At 38.2% G+C, this 16499-nt stretch overlaps 1 protein-coding gene across 6 annotated transcripts in view; it reads right to left on the reverse strand.

Annotated features, from left to right (window-relative positions):
• PMS1 (PMS1 homolog 1, mismatch repair system component) overlaps positions 1 to 16499 on the reverse strand; it is a 46629-nt gene that overhangs the window by 10084 nt on the left and 20046 nt on the right. For 5 of the 6 annotated variants that reach the window (XM_089519595.1, XM_089519598.1, XM_089519596.1 and 2 more), the window contains 5 exons: positions 8454 to 8570; positions 6608 to 6730; positions 5618 to 5761; positions 4439 to 5346; positions 620 to 1078 (listed from right to left, as the gene is read on the reverse strand). In XM_089519595.1, the coding sequence (XP_089375721.1) occupies positions 620 to 1078; positions 4439 to 5346; positions 5618 to 5761; positions 6608 to 6730; positions 8454 to 8570 (1751 nt within the window). The remainder of the gene's footprint in view (positions 1 to 619; positions 1079 to 4438; positions 5347 to 5617; positions 5762 to 6607; positions 6731 to 8453; positions 8571 to 16499) is intronic. The other variant, XM_089519601.1, reaches the window with a different exon arrangement.

Genomic DNA, 16499 nt, shown 5'->3' on the forward strand with positions numbered 1-16499 from the left:
ACATATCACATTCTGGTTCTGATGCAGTGATTCTGGTCTTTATAAGTCCATACATTCCCATTACATCCAAAACTGGGAATTGTACTGCCTGATTGCCAACCAGTACTGAACCATGCATTAAGACTTTGGCTGATACAATGACATCAAATAACAGTTCCTAATTTCAGATGTAATGGAGTAAGTATGGTTTAAAGAGACCAGGGTCACAGTATAGAAATTGGCACATGGGTCTGATGATCATCCCTCACATAATAATCTATGATTTATAAAGCGTACTAAGAGTCCAGAAGCTGCGCCAAAGCTGCGCTCTAGTCCTTAGGACTGGATTGTGGCTTTGGCACGGCTTCCGGACTCTTAGTACACATGCACCATTGAAACAGCATGCCTCCAAAGTGACCCGAAGCAGCTTTATTTTGGCCTGTCTGTATGGGGCCAGTGGCACAAAATATTTTTAATGAATCTATTACAGCACTAGGTCTGGACATAGGATTTATTTCATGCATTCAAATGTACAAGTCACACATTTCTGAGTATTAAAAGATGATCAAATCAAAATATATGATTTATTTACTTAAAAGGATCTACTCAGGGAATTCATTTTATTTTCAGATAACTTTACCTGTCAGTTAATAGGATTGGTTTGTCCAGCTTTTCTATAGGAAGTTTATGATTTTCAAGAAGTCTTTTAAACAGAAGGGCTTCTTCTATTCTATATGGATTCAGCATCATTATCTTTTTCTCAGAGGCAATTATCCATGCATCAGGAAAATTCAGAAGATGAATTAGGCAAGGTTCATCTTTATCATATTCATTTTGTTCAAACATATGCAGTTTCTGTTTGAATGAATCCATAGAGAAGGGCACTTTTACGATTTTTATTGCTTGACAAGTATTCTGTTTCTTTTCCATCTGAGAATAAAAAAGTTTGTCAAGTTTTGGCTGATTAGACAAACAGTCTTTGAGTCTAGGTTTATGCATTTTCTCTTTTTCTGTTGTTGATCTCTTCGTGTTTTGGTCCACAGCTTTTCTGCTTTGCTTTCTGTATCGATCCAAGTCTCTAGCAGCTTTTTCTTCGTATCTTACACAGAAAAAAAGGGTTTGGGGATTGGGAACCGAAAGAAGGTTGAGCATATGAAACCTGGAAATGGTTCTGTCACAAAATGGTTGAATAAGTATACAGAACTTTTAGTGAGAAACCACTGTTTGGTGGGAGGCACTGGTGGCTTTCCACTTGGAGAAAATCAAAATCCAGTAGAATTCTTTATCTCCAGCTCTGATGGGGAAGGAAACCTCCTGCAGCAAATTTTCAAGTGGTACTACTGGTAGACGATGGCTTTCATGTCAGGGTAGTGCTGAAACTATTCTGGGTTTTAACCCAAACCTTAAAGAGCTACCATATATACTTGTGTACAAGTCAACCTCATGTTCTTTTTTATGATATAGTATCTGGTTGGCTGTTCCCAGAAGCAAGTATTAACCATACTGACTAGAACTAAGCTGCAATTAACTCAGTGAGTCTTCCCTTAAAATTGGCAAGATTGCATTTCAGCAAACTCACTGTCCCCACGCTGAGGAACATGGCCCTAAAATGTCTAAAGTCTTGCTCTTCTCTCCAGTTCTTTCATGCCTGGTGATGCAAAGCAACAGATTGACTAAAGGGTTGAGCCTATGGGACAGTTCATGAAAAAAAAGTAGGTAAGAGGAAAAACTTCTATTCTAGTGCTGCATCATGCTATCAGTGCCTGGCCTGAAACAGGGCTCAGAAAGAGGTTGTGGACCAGTCATCTGTGTCTGAATTATTTGATGACACAAAGGCCAGGTACACACGGGCCATTTGCGCCAATACTAGGGCTCAATGTGGCTCAGCGTCCACATTCGCTGAGCCCTAGAATTGGTGCCCTTACGTCCCAAGGCTGTGGCCCCGTGCACACGGGGCACAGTCTCATGATGTAAGGGCGCCCGAGCACCCATACACCTGTGAGCGAAAGAGGCAGCAGAGCGCTGCATCACAGCCCTTATGACGCATCAAAAAGGAGCCACCTAGAGCAGCTCCTTTTGGACAGTGCATCTGTGCTGCAGCATGCGGATGCTGAAGCACAAACGCAGGGCTTACAGGGACGGCCTCTAGCCACCCATCTGTACTGCCCCAAGATCAATCATCCCATTTTAATTGGTCAAGCTTTTCACCCAGAGTTTATGGACTGGCTCAAAACCCATATTTCTCGGGAAGCTGCCATCACTGATTCCAAGGTTACTTAGTCACAGCAAAGCCAGTCAGTTCACAAAGCTTTTTCGTCCACAGCCAGGCTAGTGAGGCCAAGTATCAAGTCAAGTGGCCTTTTATTCCCTTATCCTTCATTCCCATTGTCCTAGCACTTCCACCATTCCCCTTAGCCAACTTAAGGCACGAATGTCTTCCCACTCCTCTTCATCCTGGAGAGACGTGATTAGTGGGGTGCCACGGGGTTCTGTCCTAGTCCCAGTGCTATTCAACATCTTTATCAATGACTTGGATGACAGAATTGGGGGCATACTTATCAAATTTGCAGATGACACCAAATTAGGATACTCCAGAGGACAGGATCAAAATTCAAAATGACCTTAATAGATTACAAAGCTGGGCCAAAACTAACAAAATGAACTTCAACAGGGAGAAATGTAAAATAGTGCACTTAGGTAGAAAAAATGAAATGCATAGATATAGGATGGGGGACACCTGGCTTAATGAGAGTATGTGTGAAAGGGATCTAGGAGTCCTAGTAGATCACAAGTTGAACATGCGTCAACAGTGTGATGCGGCAGCTAAAAAGGCCAATGCAATTCTAGGCTGCATCAACAGAAGTATAATGTCTAGATCAAGGGAAGTAATAGTGCCACTCTATTCTGCCTTGGTCAGACCTCATCTAGAATATTGTGTTCAGTTCTGGGCACCACAATTCAAAAAGGATGTTCACAAGCTGGAGCGTGTCCAAAGAAGGGGCCACCAAAATGGTGGAGGGTCCGGAAAAACATGCCTTATGAGGAAAGACTTAAGGAGCCGGGTATGTTTAGCCTGCAAAAGAGATGGTTAAGAGGTGATATGATAGACCTGTTTAAGTATTTGAAGGGGTGTCACACTGAGGAAGGAGCTAGCTTGTTTTCTGCTGCTCCAGAGACTAGGACCCGGAGCAACGGATGCAAGCTACAAGAAAAGAGATTCCACGTCAACATTAGGAGGAACTTCCTGACAGTAAGGACTGTTCAGCAGTGGAACAAACTCCCTCGGAGTGTAGTGGAGTCTCCTTACTTAGAGATCTTTAAACACAGACTGGATGGCCATCTCTCGGGGATGCCTTGATTGTGAGTTGGATTGAGTCAGAGGGTTGGACTGGATGGCCCTTGGGGTCTCTTCCAACTCTATGACTCCACCAACTTCCCTGTTCCAGTAAAGTCCTGTCTTATCATGCTGTGGCCACTTGGAGCACAATGAAAACTGTTTCAGAAACATCTCCACATGTGAATACAGTGATCCTTTCCTGCCCCACAGCTAGCTACAACCCCACATCTAAATTTCTGCAATACATACTAGTCTTCTGTGGAAAAAGTTCTCATGGATAATCAGAAAATGTTGTAAATGTCTTGTTATGGAAACTAACTTCTGGATCTGACCCAAGTGAAAGAATGAAGTCATTATTATAGAGTGGTAGGTGCAAAGAGTAGCCCACAGGATGTGTGCTATCCCAACTGCCCAAGGGGAAATTTGGTTTTTTGTAAAACAAAACAAAAATTGCTGTCTGGAAGCATGGAGCGGGGGGATTTTTGCTACATTGCCTCTTGGGCCATTTTTGCCCCAGGAGAGGCCTTTTTTAAAACAAGAAATTTTAAGATTTTAGGCCCAGGGAGGTCTAAAAGCATAAAAAACATAAAATGCTATTTGCCCCTCTCAGAAGATATGGGGGTGGGGGTGGGGGGGTTAAAATGTTTTTGACTTTTTTTAAAAGGATGTGGTCCATCAAAGTCTCCTGAGGGGCTAAAGAAGGCCTCTAGCTTTCCACAGTTGCCCACCCCTTTACAGAGCTATCGTCTACAAAGCGAGAGCCACAGCACACCTATGTGTAAAGTCCCTGTATGGCATACTTTAAATACAAAATATACACTATGAACTAAATGCAAGCAGCTGTGTATAAGATGTACATTTATATGCCAGAAAATAGTAAATCTGTTTCACACAGATGTCTGACACATAGCACTGAACAGCATAAAGCGAAAAGCAGAGCGATACTGAGCATTGTAAATCAGAAAATACTATATCATTAGCTATAAAATATCTATGTAACCTGTTTCAACCACTAAACCAAAAGCATTTTCCATCTTGGTTTTGGAATTAATAAAGGTACAATTTAATTTTGAACAGTATGACTCACACAGGATGGAAACTCTGTAAAGTCTACAAACTTACTTCTTTTTCTCTTGTTCATTCAATGTCTTCCACATTTCATCCATTTTCAACATTAGCTGTTCTGTACTTGCGTTGGTATTTTCAGTCAACAATCTAGGCCGATGGTCTTGAGTAAAAAAGGCAAATGCTGTCATTGGTTTCTTTATTATCTGACTGCTAATTATATCATATGCTGTAACTTGCCCCACTTTATCATTTACCACATTGGTTTTTTTAAAAGTTTGGCTGTTATTTTCCTCTTGAAGTTTTTGTTGGTCTTCATCATTTTTCTTCTGAGGTTGTACTCCTCCACCTTTAGGAATTAAAATCTGAATAGGCTCCAGGTTCTCTCCTCTGGAATTTTTGAATGCATTCCCCAGACTCCATTGATCAGCAGTGACTTCAGAAGATTCTTGTGGAATGATGACTCCATTTCTTTTTTCTGTTTCCAAGAAACTGTCATTGTTCAGATGATTCTCAATGCCATTTTCAAAATGAGTGTCCATTAAGGTATTGCTGTCTAGGCTAAATATTCCTTTAGATTTGTTCTGTTGGTCCTCACATGATAAATCATTTAGTGTGACATCCAGAAATCTATCATAACCAGCTATAATGCTGCCAGATGTATCTTTTTTGGTAGGAAAATATTGTGATAGATTATTACACAATGTTTGTTTATTCAAATGGAGCTCTGTATATTTTTCACTTTTACTATTTTTCTCATCACTCTTAGATGAAAGCAAAGACACACATGCTTGCTGATTCATATTTCTGCAAGATTCAATTTCACTAGCATACACTGTTTGTTCTGTTTCATTAATGGAAGTATCTTCTAAAATATCTGTCTTACTAGTTTCACAAGAAAGAGCTCCTGTTACAGGTCCATACAGTGAAGTCAATATATTTTCAACAGCAAGGCAGATAGATTCCTTTGAAGAAAATGAAGAAGCAGAAGTATTACAACAAATAAGAAATGTTTGTTATTGCAGCATAATTAAGTCAAGCTAAAACTCACAACAAATCAGTGTGATTCAACTCATTTTAAAACCCAGATCAGATTAAAGAAGCAATACAGTTAGGAACTATTACTTCAAAAGATCTACTGCACTGGAACATCACAGAAGTAAAATATATACTATTAATTTAAGTATTTGTAAACTTATGTCTACAGATATGTATCTATCTACATCTATACCGTACCTGATTATGCAGCAATACTTGTGTTTTATCTGGCATTATATTGACATCCACAGCAGATGGAGGAATAGTAATGTTGATTAAGAAAACAGGATACAAACGATTAGAATCCGTGTGCAACTTCAGTTTATAGTATTGTTGAACCAGCTAAAAATATAATGACAAAGTTGAAAAGGTGCTTTAGAGACTGAAGTAAGTAACTATAATATAAAACTTCTAAGTAGGTATTTACTTAATTAGGAGTGGGAACTGTGTGGCTTTCAGCTGTTTTTAACTGCATTGCTCCATACTGGTTATGCTGGCTAAGGCTGGGGGTTGTTCCAATTCAACAACATCTGGAGAGCTAGACTATCTTCACCCTTGTTCTGCAGACAGGCACAGCAAGGATTATGCTATTATATCTTGATGGGGAGAATACTTTTCCTAACAAGAAGATGCCAGCCTTCATTTTGATTCAAAGAGATGTTAAATTTTTTGTAGCAGAAGCTTATGAGTGATAAGGACAAACACTACCCACTGTAGTATAACAGATTTTCCATTTACAATTATTCCCTTCTATTAAACACTACAAATGGATGTGACAGTCAAGAATGCTATGTTCTTTTGAAAATCCTTCACTTTGTGACCCAACATTGGTTAGTGCAGCTGTAAGCATACAACAGGCAACAAATACATCAGTGAATTGCCCACTAGTAACCTTGTAGATTCAATTTGATTTTAAAATTATTTCAGGAAGTTTCAATTTTATTATGAGAAGAAGAGAAAAATCACAGCAAGATTCAAAGTCATGTAACAAATTTCATGAACTAAAATGGGTTTTAGAGTTGCGATCTCTTCTCAATTCTGCAGTGGAGACAAGAAGTGCCAATATCTGACTGGAGCTCAGCTATGCAAAGTTTAAAATCCTACTGGCAGCAGGGAACAGCTAATACAGTTCTTTGTATCCTAGCCAATATTTTATAATCCCTTGAAAAATGGCTAAGAAGGCAGTACCTTGAGAATTTCTTTTTGATACACTGGCCGATTGTTTACAAAAATGAAGCTTTTTTCTGAACTTGGATAACTTGTTAAAGAACCATCTGAATCAGGCTTTGGAAGGAAGCCACTGAGAAGAACCTGAAATTATAATTAATGAAAAAGATTTAAAAACTAGCATGGAAGCATTTATTTTCATGACATTTCAATGAAAATTCAGATTAGAAAGCAGAAATGTCTGAAGAGGTTAATTATAATTAACATACTTCTACCCCACCTATCCTGAAATAAAATATAATGAGCATATAGATTGTCAATCAGTGTGATAAACCACTGGGTAGGAATGTAGAAAATCAAAGTTCACTTATCATTAAGTATTGAAGGGGTGCTTCTAGAGGAGGCTTTTATAATCTAGTTGCACTTCCACAATAACTAAGTTTTATAGTGGATCCAGATGAAGTCCTCATCCACTTGTAACTCTCCCAGCTCCCCACATCTTTTTCTCCCCAACCACAATATCATTAGGAAAGAGGAGACAACGAAACTGCACCAATGCCTTTTGGGTGATACTATAGTGCAATAAGTCACCTGTTTGAAAGCAGCCAGAGTCATTCCTGGCCACTATCTCTCATCCAAACCTAACTTAATGGGTGATTATCAGATTTAAACATTGCTCTAAGGTCTTTAAAGCAAGAACATGATAAATGTGTAACAAACAAAATACATACCAACACCACTTCAAATGGTAATAATGGGGAAAATCAGCAAAAACAAAAACTCAACACAGCACAAATATTTTAGCCTTATGATTTTGTTTCAGGGAACACTGTAAGGCATATTTTTAGGTACAAGTGAATGGCAACCAAGAGTGAAAGTCAAGTGATTTTAAAAGTAGCTTGCAATCAATTAGCCCTCCTCCAGAGAACTACACTAACAACTAGAAGGAAATAAACACTTTTTCTTATTTCCGTTGTCAGCAGATGCCACAATTCAGAATAGCCTTCTTCAGCCTGAAACTCTCTACCTATGTTGAACAAAAACTTTCATCATCTCCAGCCATCCCTACCCACTGCCAAAAGAAAATTGAGTCAAGGGGTCTCAGTAGGGAAAGTGGCCTTTGTGACCACCCCACCATTACTTCACTTCCCTTTGAAGACAAGATCACAACTACTCTGCAAAGGCTGCTTGGAAACAATCAATATTGTTTCCTAAATTGAGGGTATGGGTATCAGAATTCATCTGAAATGACTGACACAGAGCCCACACATCTCTTTTAAACACTACATCAAAGGAAATAACAAAAATATATTGAAGAATACATAGTATGTCTATCACAATCCAGTTAGCATCTAAAGAACAGTTTATGTGCAGCAATTAAGCATTTTCACAACAGTTTTTCTTTGATTAAATACCCATATATCAATCTTACATACAATTACTTAAAGGCAGCCTTTTTGATATCAAAGGAACTTATTGCCAAAAAAAGTGTTTAGGAATGTAGCCTAGAAGTAATAAATGACACCTTCCCCATCACATGATTACTGTAGGAATATACTATGTGAAACGGTAGGATACGAGTAAACTCTGCTGTGAATTCTATGATATATTCATTTATGGTTGCAGGAAGTTTAAATTATTGTACACTAGATCTAAATAATAGTATTATTTTCTGAATTTTCAATGTGTTTTTAGTCAGTGAAATAAACTGCATGTAGCAAAAAAGAAAATTTTATGTAATAGCAACCTCAGCAGAGATATGGCCTCAATTTTATATCTGTGTTTTTAAAATTTCAGAATGCAGAAATTTGTTGTAGCACTGAAATAATGAATGACAAGGAACATATATATATGATTAGAAACTTACCTCAGAATCTTCACAATGGTGTTGAAAAGATACCATGCTGTCCATAACAGCAGCTCCCACTACTGCCATGAAAGCCATTTTGTGATTCAATACCCTGGTCTTTTGCCATATTACTGCCTGAAACAATATGTCACAGTGTCATATTTTTTGACATTAAATTTAGTTCAATATGATATGCCCACAAATATTTCTATCTAAGAGCACACTTGTTCAATGTTTTTTAACATTCTGTTCCTGGACACCACATGCATTTATTGCTTTCTTGTGATCAAATACCCAGTACAGCATACAGTGGTCCATATCTATCATACTTCTTTTCTTTTGTATACACTGAATTAAGCTGAAGCAACCGGCTTACCCCTCAGAATGAATAGGTACAACCTGCTTATTTGTCTGCCCTGCAGACCAAGGGTTTGCACTTTATTTTTAACTACTGAGTGGTCTGCCAATGTAAAATTGTAAGAGCTTCCAAGAGCAGATAGTAACTTCTTGATCTATAAATTTTAGTGATGCACTTAAAGGCTTGGCCTGGAGGGGATATGAACTAGATGTTAAACAAATTTTTCTGGGGCATGTTCAATGCTTTTTGACAAATGATATGGATAAAATGGGAGAGAGAATGCCATGAAACAGAGTAACGGCTGCACAATATGACATTCACAAACGTACTGGTTGGGCCCTGTCAGGAAGTAAGAATTCTGTTTCCTAGTATTTTAAGGCACTATGTCAACTTCCAAGGGTTCAGAATTAGAGGCCACCTTTTTACCTTCAATAGCTGTATCTCTTGACATTCTATTCCCCACAACTTGTCATTTAAATATAATTTTGCCCATCTTCCAGGCCTGCTTTGGGCCTTAAAATCCCTGTCTTTTTAAGAGAAACAGGAAGCAATTAACTGGTGACTTCTGGTTTCTTTGTCTTTTTTTAAGGTCTTTAATGACCTCAAACAGGTGTGCGGGAAATTATGTTTAAATGGAGAAAATGCAATTTCTGGAGGCCTGAGTTTTACTGGGGGTGGATGGGTCCATAGTAGATTGCTCTTTGCCAACCCTTCTAATACATAATGGTATATATAAATTAATCTGCAAAGTGTGATATGTTTTGGAATGTTAACTAAGGAGTAATGATTCTCAGCTCTACTTCTTACAGTGGTTTGCATAGCTAGAATACATAATAAAGTTCAAATCGAAACAAATTTACTTTACTACAAAGGGAAAATGCAGACAACTCCTATGTATTTTACAATCTTATTACCAACGCATAGCACTCAAGTAATGGCCAACGGGATAGAATTTTTTCACCCACATCTGGTCCAGTCTGCATGTAATGGTTCATTCTCTCTATAGTCTAACAGAGAAGAAGTTGCTGTCATTTCTTTGGCACGTAAAGACCTTTTTATTCCAGCACCCTTTTTGGAAACTGATAGTTTTGCAAGAAAAGAACTTTTCTATATTATTTTATTATTTTAATGTTTTAAATTCTATATAGAAAGCATACTATTTACATACATTTTAATCTGTTTTTAGCTACATGTGCATTTATTTCTATTTCTTTTTATCATTTAAGCTACTCAGAATCCAGGTTTAGAGAAAGAGCAGAGTACAAATGATAGAACAGAACAGAACAGAATATTAATTCTTATCTTGCTAAAATTATTTGCCAAATGCACTGATGTCAATTTTATTGGCATTGCTTATAAAACTCATATGATGGGGGAGCAAAAATTAAAGTTTTTACATATGGCAGACTTTGTATAAACTTGCTGAAGTTCAAATAAGGCAGCTTTACCAAACTACTCAATTAACCTATGGCTGCAGTGATAAAAACAAAACAAAATGGCTCCAATCAAGATATATGGTTGTGCAACTGTCAACATAATGTAGGTATGTTTCACTGGTAGCAACACAGTTATTAGCTGCAACAGAATTATTTGTATCAATACATATAATGCACATTGGTAATTCACACTATTCAGGAAAGGCATCCAGGGCCACTTCGTGTTCAGCAGCCAATATAGGGCAGGGTGTGGAGTTGTACAAAACTAGTAACCATATTAACATAGTCTAATGAGTCTGTTTCCTTTTCCAAAGAAGTCATTCAGTTTTCCTCATGCAGCATCATCAAACATATATATGAATGATCAACTAGAACTCCCATTTTCCTCCTATGCAATGAGATCTTGTGTCAGTTTGAGTCTGCAGAATATGGTAATTTTTCTTCATGTGCAAAACCCTTACTGGTTTGGGACAACAGAACATTATCATCACCATCACCATTATTACATAACTTAACTTTTTTATGTTAGGTATCTTTTACTTTTCAAAAATCATCAACAACCTATGCACATTTTTTTTACAAAAGGAAATCTGGTGCAATATTATAAATTATCCTAGAAAAAAATATCTCTTGAGATCATGAAGTCCTGTCATCAGTTAAAAATGAAAGAAACCAAGAGAATTTATCAGCTGAAATCCTCTGGCATAAACAGATTCATGGATTGGGGTGCAGATTCAATAAAATGCTAATGTTTAAACCAAATGATTACATCTAAGCTAAGATGCTTTGGATATGACTCCTATAAACATCACAGTGCTTATTTTAGGTTCAATCAGTGTGATGCCACAGAGATAAATCTTAGTTGCTGATTAATGCAAGGATGTTATTACACTGCCTGACCTCCTGAATGGTTGATACACATAGCTCTTAAAAGATCACTTCACTAAAAAAACAGTTTTAAGTGAGCTCTGGAACACGAGAACTTTCTAAATGCAAAGATTGTAAAAGCAGTGACAGCTCATCTTTTCATTTTTAGTTTATCTTTTTGGTTGAGATTGGTAAAATTTCTAATCGAGATTTACAATTCTAAACTGACTATTTAATAAAATGACAGCACGTAAGTAACATGTTCTAAATAATGATGTTACCTGTAGGAAGTCAATTATGTAGTTTTTAAAAAACTAAAATAAGATTGGTAACGTAGCTTTAAAAACTAAGCAATGAGTACCGTAAAGTTTATTCCTAAAATGCTGCTTGTGTGGTAATGGGATATTATATATGTATGTATGTATGTACAGTATATTCAAAAACTAATGTAGTAAAAAGCCTCCAATGTAGCATCTTTACAAATAATGAACATTGTTAACAAATCACCTTCAAAAACATCAGGCAACAGTTATATACTACTTTTAAAAATGATATTCGAAATTCTAAGTATGCTTAGAATGGCACTTTTGCATTTCTCTACTTCTGAGAATGACTAGATGTCCCAACAGGCTTCCTGCACCACTTGATTTATAACCTTGATTATACTCTGAAATGGAGCTATAAATGCACTCACACACCCCCATATATTTTCTAGGTCATATAAACCTGGGGCTGATGATAAGCCAAGAATGAATCTGACTCTAGGCAGTATGATGACACTGCAAAAGTATCCTATCAAAATATAGTATTACATACAGACCATCTTAGGTTTTGCCAGAGCTGACCAAATATATCTTGCCTCTTCTCTGTTTCATTGAAAAGTATGACATGAATTAAAAACTATGAGTCTTTATATTGATTTTGACAAAATATATGCTATTCAAATTAGTCAGTTTTCTTAGGCTTGCCACTGGTTTGATGCAAAGCTAAAGCACAGCAGCAGGAACTTCAAGAACTGGGAATAGTCAAAATGATAAAGCTTCATCCATTTTTTTCCTTTTCAAATAACATTTTTATAAGTGACACCTTGTTATAAACGTCAAACATTAAAATAACATAATATGTCTAATCTCCCCCACCTCCACCTTTAAATCCAGAAGTGAATTCCCTCATTACATCTCATAGCTATTCACCTCTAAAAAGCTGTGATCATTTTATAGCAATCTCCTCTGCCTTTCTGTATTAAAGACTCCAAACTCATTATCAGAAGGTATGCCAGTTAATCAACTTTGAAATATAACTCATGCATGTATAATCTCCTAATGAATTTGTTTTATGATGTATGATCAACTTTTTTTTTCTTATTCCTAAGGGGCATTTTAATTTTCACATAGAACCTTAACCAGTGCATGAATTGACAGAAGACCAAAAATACTTACAGTGGCCCCTGGTATCAGTTGGGGTTTGGTTCCAGGACACCCCAGGGATACCAAATCCGGTGGATGTTCAAGTCCCATTAAATACAGTGGTACAGTAAAATGGTAAAATCAAGGTTTGCTTTTTGGAATTTATATTTTTGGAGCAATATTTTCAAACTGGGGATATTTGAATCCATAGATAAAGAATCTGTGGATACAGAGGGCCAACTGCATTTAATAAACCAAAATATCAAAAAAACATTTAAAGCTGGTTTATGCGGCTAGCTTGTCTGGAAACAATTAACTGTAATTCCAAATTATAGTTAACTGTGGCTTTGAGCCGAGTTTGCCTTCATATGCTAAGAGAGCAGTACCTGGGCTTGGTGCACTTACACACTGCTCATACATATCATAACATTCTTTGTTTTGAATTAAGTACTATGATAGCCATTGAGCTAGTGCTTTTTTGGCTTAAATACTACTTCTTGGACAACAATACAAGTACAAAATTCTCATCTTGAGATGAGTTCCAGTAGAAAACTATCTCACACACTTTCTGCATGTAAGAAACCATCACTTCTACCCAAGATAGATTGCTTCAGGGGCCTGATCTGGCCCACAGACTGCCAGATGGCCACACTTGTTTTAAAGGATCTAACTTTAGAACCTTGTGTTTAAAAGTTAGAAGCTGATGAGGCCATGTGTAGTATGGAAAGCTAATGCCTGATGAAAAATAATACTATCATGAGGAGTTGCTTCATTCTACAGACATACTGCAAAGTACTTATAAATTCCATAGAAGACCAATTCTGTATCCTTAATAAGCAGTGGCAGCTTTTAAAAATTATTTGTTGTTTAATCAGCATGATACTTCTATAATAAATCACTTCCCAATATACTACCAATCAGTAAATTCACATTTTATTCTTCCTCTAATTTCATGACAATCATCTCTTGCATATATCTGCCCTGCAGTTAAGAATTATCTATGTTTTTATTACATTTTCCCATTGCTAGCCCGAACAGCAGTTTCTGTCAACATTATCATGCTCAGATTTCTCCTTGCTCATCTGAACCCCTCCTCTCATAGGGGAGGTATTCTGGGGAAGCAGGTGACAGAGAGTCCTTTGGCAGAAGAGCCAACTACTGAGAGATTGCCAAAAATCTGGAGTGCATCACAGTGCAATGTAGGAGCACTGAGCCTCCACACAGCTAGTTCCAGTTGCTGGCCAATTCTAGCAGTGTCTCTCACAGAAATCTTAGCAATGTTTCAATTGATATTTTTTAATAAAGAGGTCTAAACATTTGATTTAAGAAGAAACACTAACAAAGATCCATGTGCTCACTTAAACATTAAGGTCAGATGATTTAAGGTGCAATGTGCCAGGATTCCAGATACAGTGACTTTTTCCAGGGTCAAACTGTGGTGACAACAAAAGCAGACAAAATGTGTCAGCTCTGAGCACTTTATTTCTCCAGTACCTGACCTCTCTCACAGGCACTATGCTATGCCTGTGGTCCTTTGCTTCTTGCTGCCACTGTTTCCTCCAGTGTACCTGCACCAGTGTAGTATAACAACATGATTTTAGACTAAACTATTTATAGTAGCATGAGTGGCCCTTATTTTACTGGATCCATGAAGCATTATCTTCAATTGGCATCTGTTCCCTTTTACATCATTTCAAAACACTTGGGATACTCAAGTCTACATATTCTTTGTAATGTGTGAATATGTCCTATAAGACCAAAATTCTAACGTTTCAACAAGTATTACAAAGAGCACTTTGCATAAGCAAACAGCTGATAGAACATTTCTACTATAAGTGCTAATCTATTTTTTGAAAAATATGTTGGATGAAAAACTAGATGACTTAAGAAACTGATACTAAGATCATTTTTAGATGAACATTTTGCATTCAACCTGTTTGGGTGGGAACACTGTTGCATCAAATATTTAATAGCTGAGAGACAGTAAGATCACTTGAGATCTCAGTGATCTCAAGTTGTTTCCTGGTGATAGGTATCCATCTCTCTGGGGCGAAACAGACAGGTGGTTTGGAATGGCCTCTGGCCACTCCAGGCATGATCAGCCCCAGATCGGCCTGGGACCTTCTGAAGCAGGCCACCACTGTGGTCCCAAATGAGCTGTTGTCAAGGAGCAGTTTTTTGCCACTCCTTTTGCCAATGGTTTCCAGCCACTTTGGCGGCCTCAGAGCGACCTCAGGCTGCATCAGAGGCATGTGTTATCTGCACGCCATGCTTCTGAAGCATCCAGAAGCTGCTCTTTTTGCCCATCTGTTTTGGGCCTCTCTCACACTCTAATCAATCAAAATTTTCTAGTTATAATACCGCCAATGAGAACCTATACAGAAGAACAGTGCAAGGCTGAAGCTGTCTATTCAGTGTCTGTTATACTACATCCTGAAGAGGAAGGGCTAGTTACACATGCAAATAGCTCAGAGAGCTCACACTGTTCTTCTGCTGTGCTCTCATTCTGGGGCTGGGCTGCTACTAATTTCAACACATTCCTGATCCACAAGCAGTCTGTTACTATCCTTGTTCACACCCAGTCATTATTTGTTTCTGCTCTACTAGTCTTAAGATGAAGCACTTCCTCCTGTTTTCTATGACAGACAAGTCAGACAACAAATAGAGGTGAAGTCATCGAGCTTCTCACTATCAATCCTGTATCAGAAATTTTCACTCTATTGTAAGACTATCGATCTTCTTGTTGTCATATTCGGAGGGAAGGAGGGTTACAGCTGAGTGCCAGAGTACATGGTTTCCATTCAAAATAACCTGGTATCAAATAGGGAGACCGTACAAGAACTCTCACGCAGCCTTCATCCTGCCAGATTAAATGTCTGATTCTGAAAAAGGCAATTAAAGGGCTTCCACAGGGACTAAAAGAAATTGCCTTGCCCCAGTATGAAAACTACCTGTGCAGACAACACACAAGGCCAAAACAGGAGGAAAAGAGAATCAAGCCACGCTCCAGGGCTAAACACCAGAACAAAAACTATACCAGTTTGCTCTGCTCCAAGATAGAAAGTGTGAATTATCACACCAAGGTGTGGACTGCAGAAACAGGGGAAGGATCGGGTGGCTATCAGAAGCTATCAGCAGGCCAGATGAGCAGCAGGTGCCATTAGTAGCCATAAATTTTTTTAAGGCACCTGCGATCGCACAAGTGCACAAAGTAAAATGAGGATAATACAGTACCAACAATACAAAGAATTTAATAAAAACATTAACAAACTGTCTGGTCCAACAGGGGGCCATGGGGAGAATGGGGAGAAAGAGAGTATGTATGGAGGGGGGGGGGCTCCACGACTGTACTGTATGAATGTGACACTGGCCATACCAATGTGCTGTATGGGCAGCTGACTGATCATGAAATCTAGCAGCCAGTCCAATGGGCTGGTGGCTGGACAGGATGAGGGAGGCAACTGGCAGCCGATGGCAGTGTGTCCATGTGCTTGTGAGCATACATTTGGGGAAGAACATAAAAATAATAATGGTGCAGTGCAGTTTTGGCAGTAAATGGGACGAGGGCAGTATGAACTGTGTGTCAGCTGTTGGCCTGTTGTGGGAGCAGGCGGTGCAGTCAGCAGGTTCCCCCTGTGAATCAGGAAACCCTGAGAGTAAACCAGTTTTTCCCCTCCATCTGTTCCCAGCTTAAGTTTAATCAGTATCAACTTTAAGAGATACTGCTGCCAACATATTTCCTTTAGGTGCTTCACTCCCTTTCTTTACTTGCTCATTTTCCTTTTCTATTGTTTCCAACACCTATGTTTATGCCACTATAGAGTACAGTGGTAAATATGCTAGGCCAGATTGCCCTGCCTTTGCTGATCAATGTCTTTTTTGATGTCCATTAGCTCATCAGACTAAATTACCCATGATCCTATTGATAGCAGATTAAATTCAGTGATGTCAGTCCTGCAAATGATAGATTTTGCATTCTCCTTACACCCTTCCTTTC

Source organism: Sceloporus occidentalis, unplaced genomic scaffold, assembly GCF_023333645.1.
Source record: "Sceloporus occidentalis isolate IW3139 unplaced genomic scaffold, rSceOcc1.0.p SCAF_4, whole genome shotgun sequence".
NCBI lineage: Eukaryota > Metazoa > Chordata > Lepidosauria > Squamata > Phrynosomatidae > Sceloporus > Sceloporus occidentalis.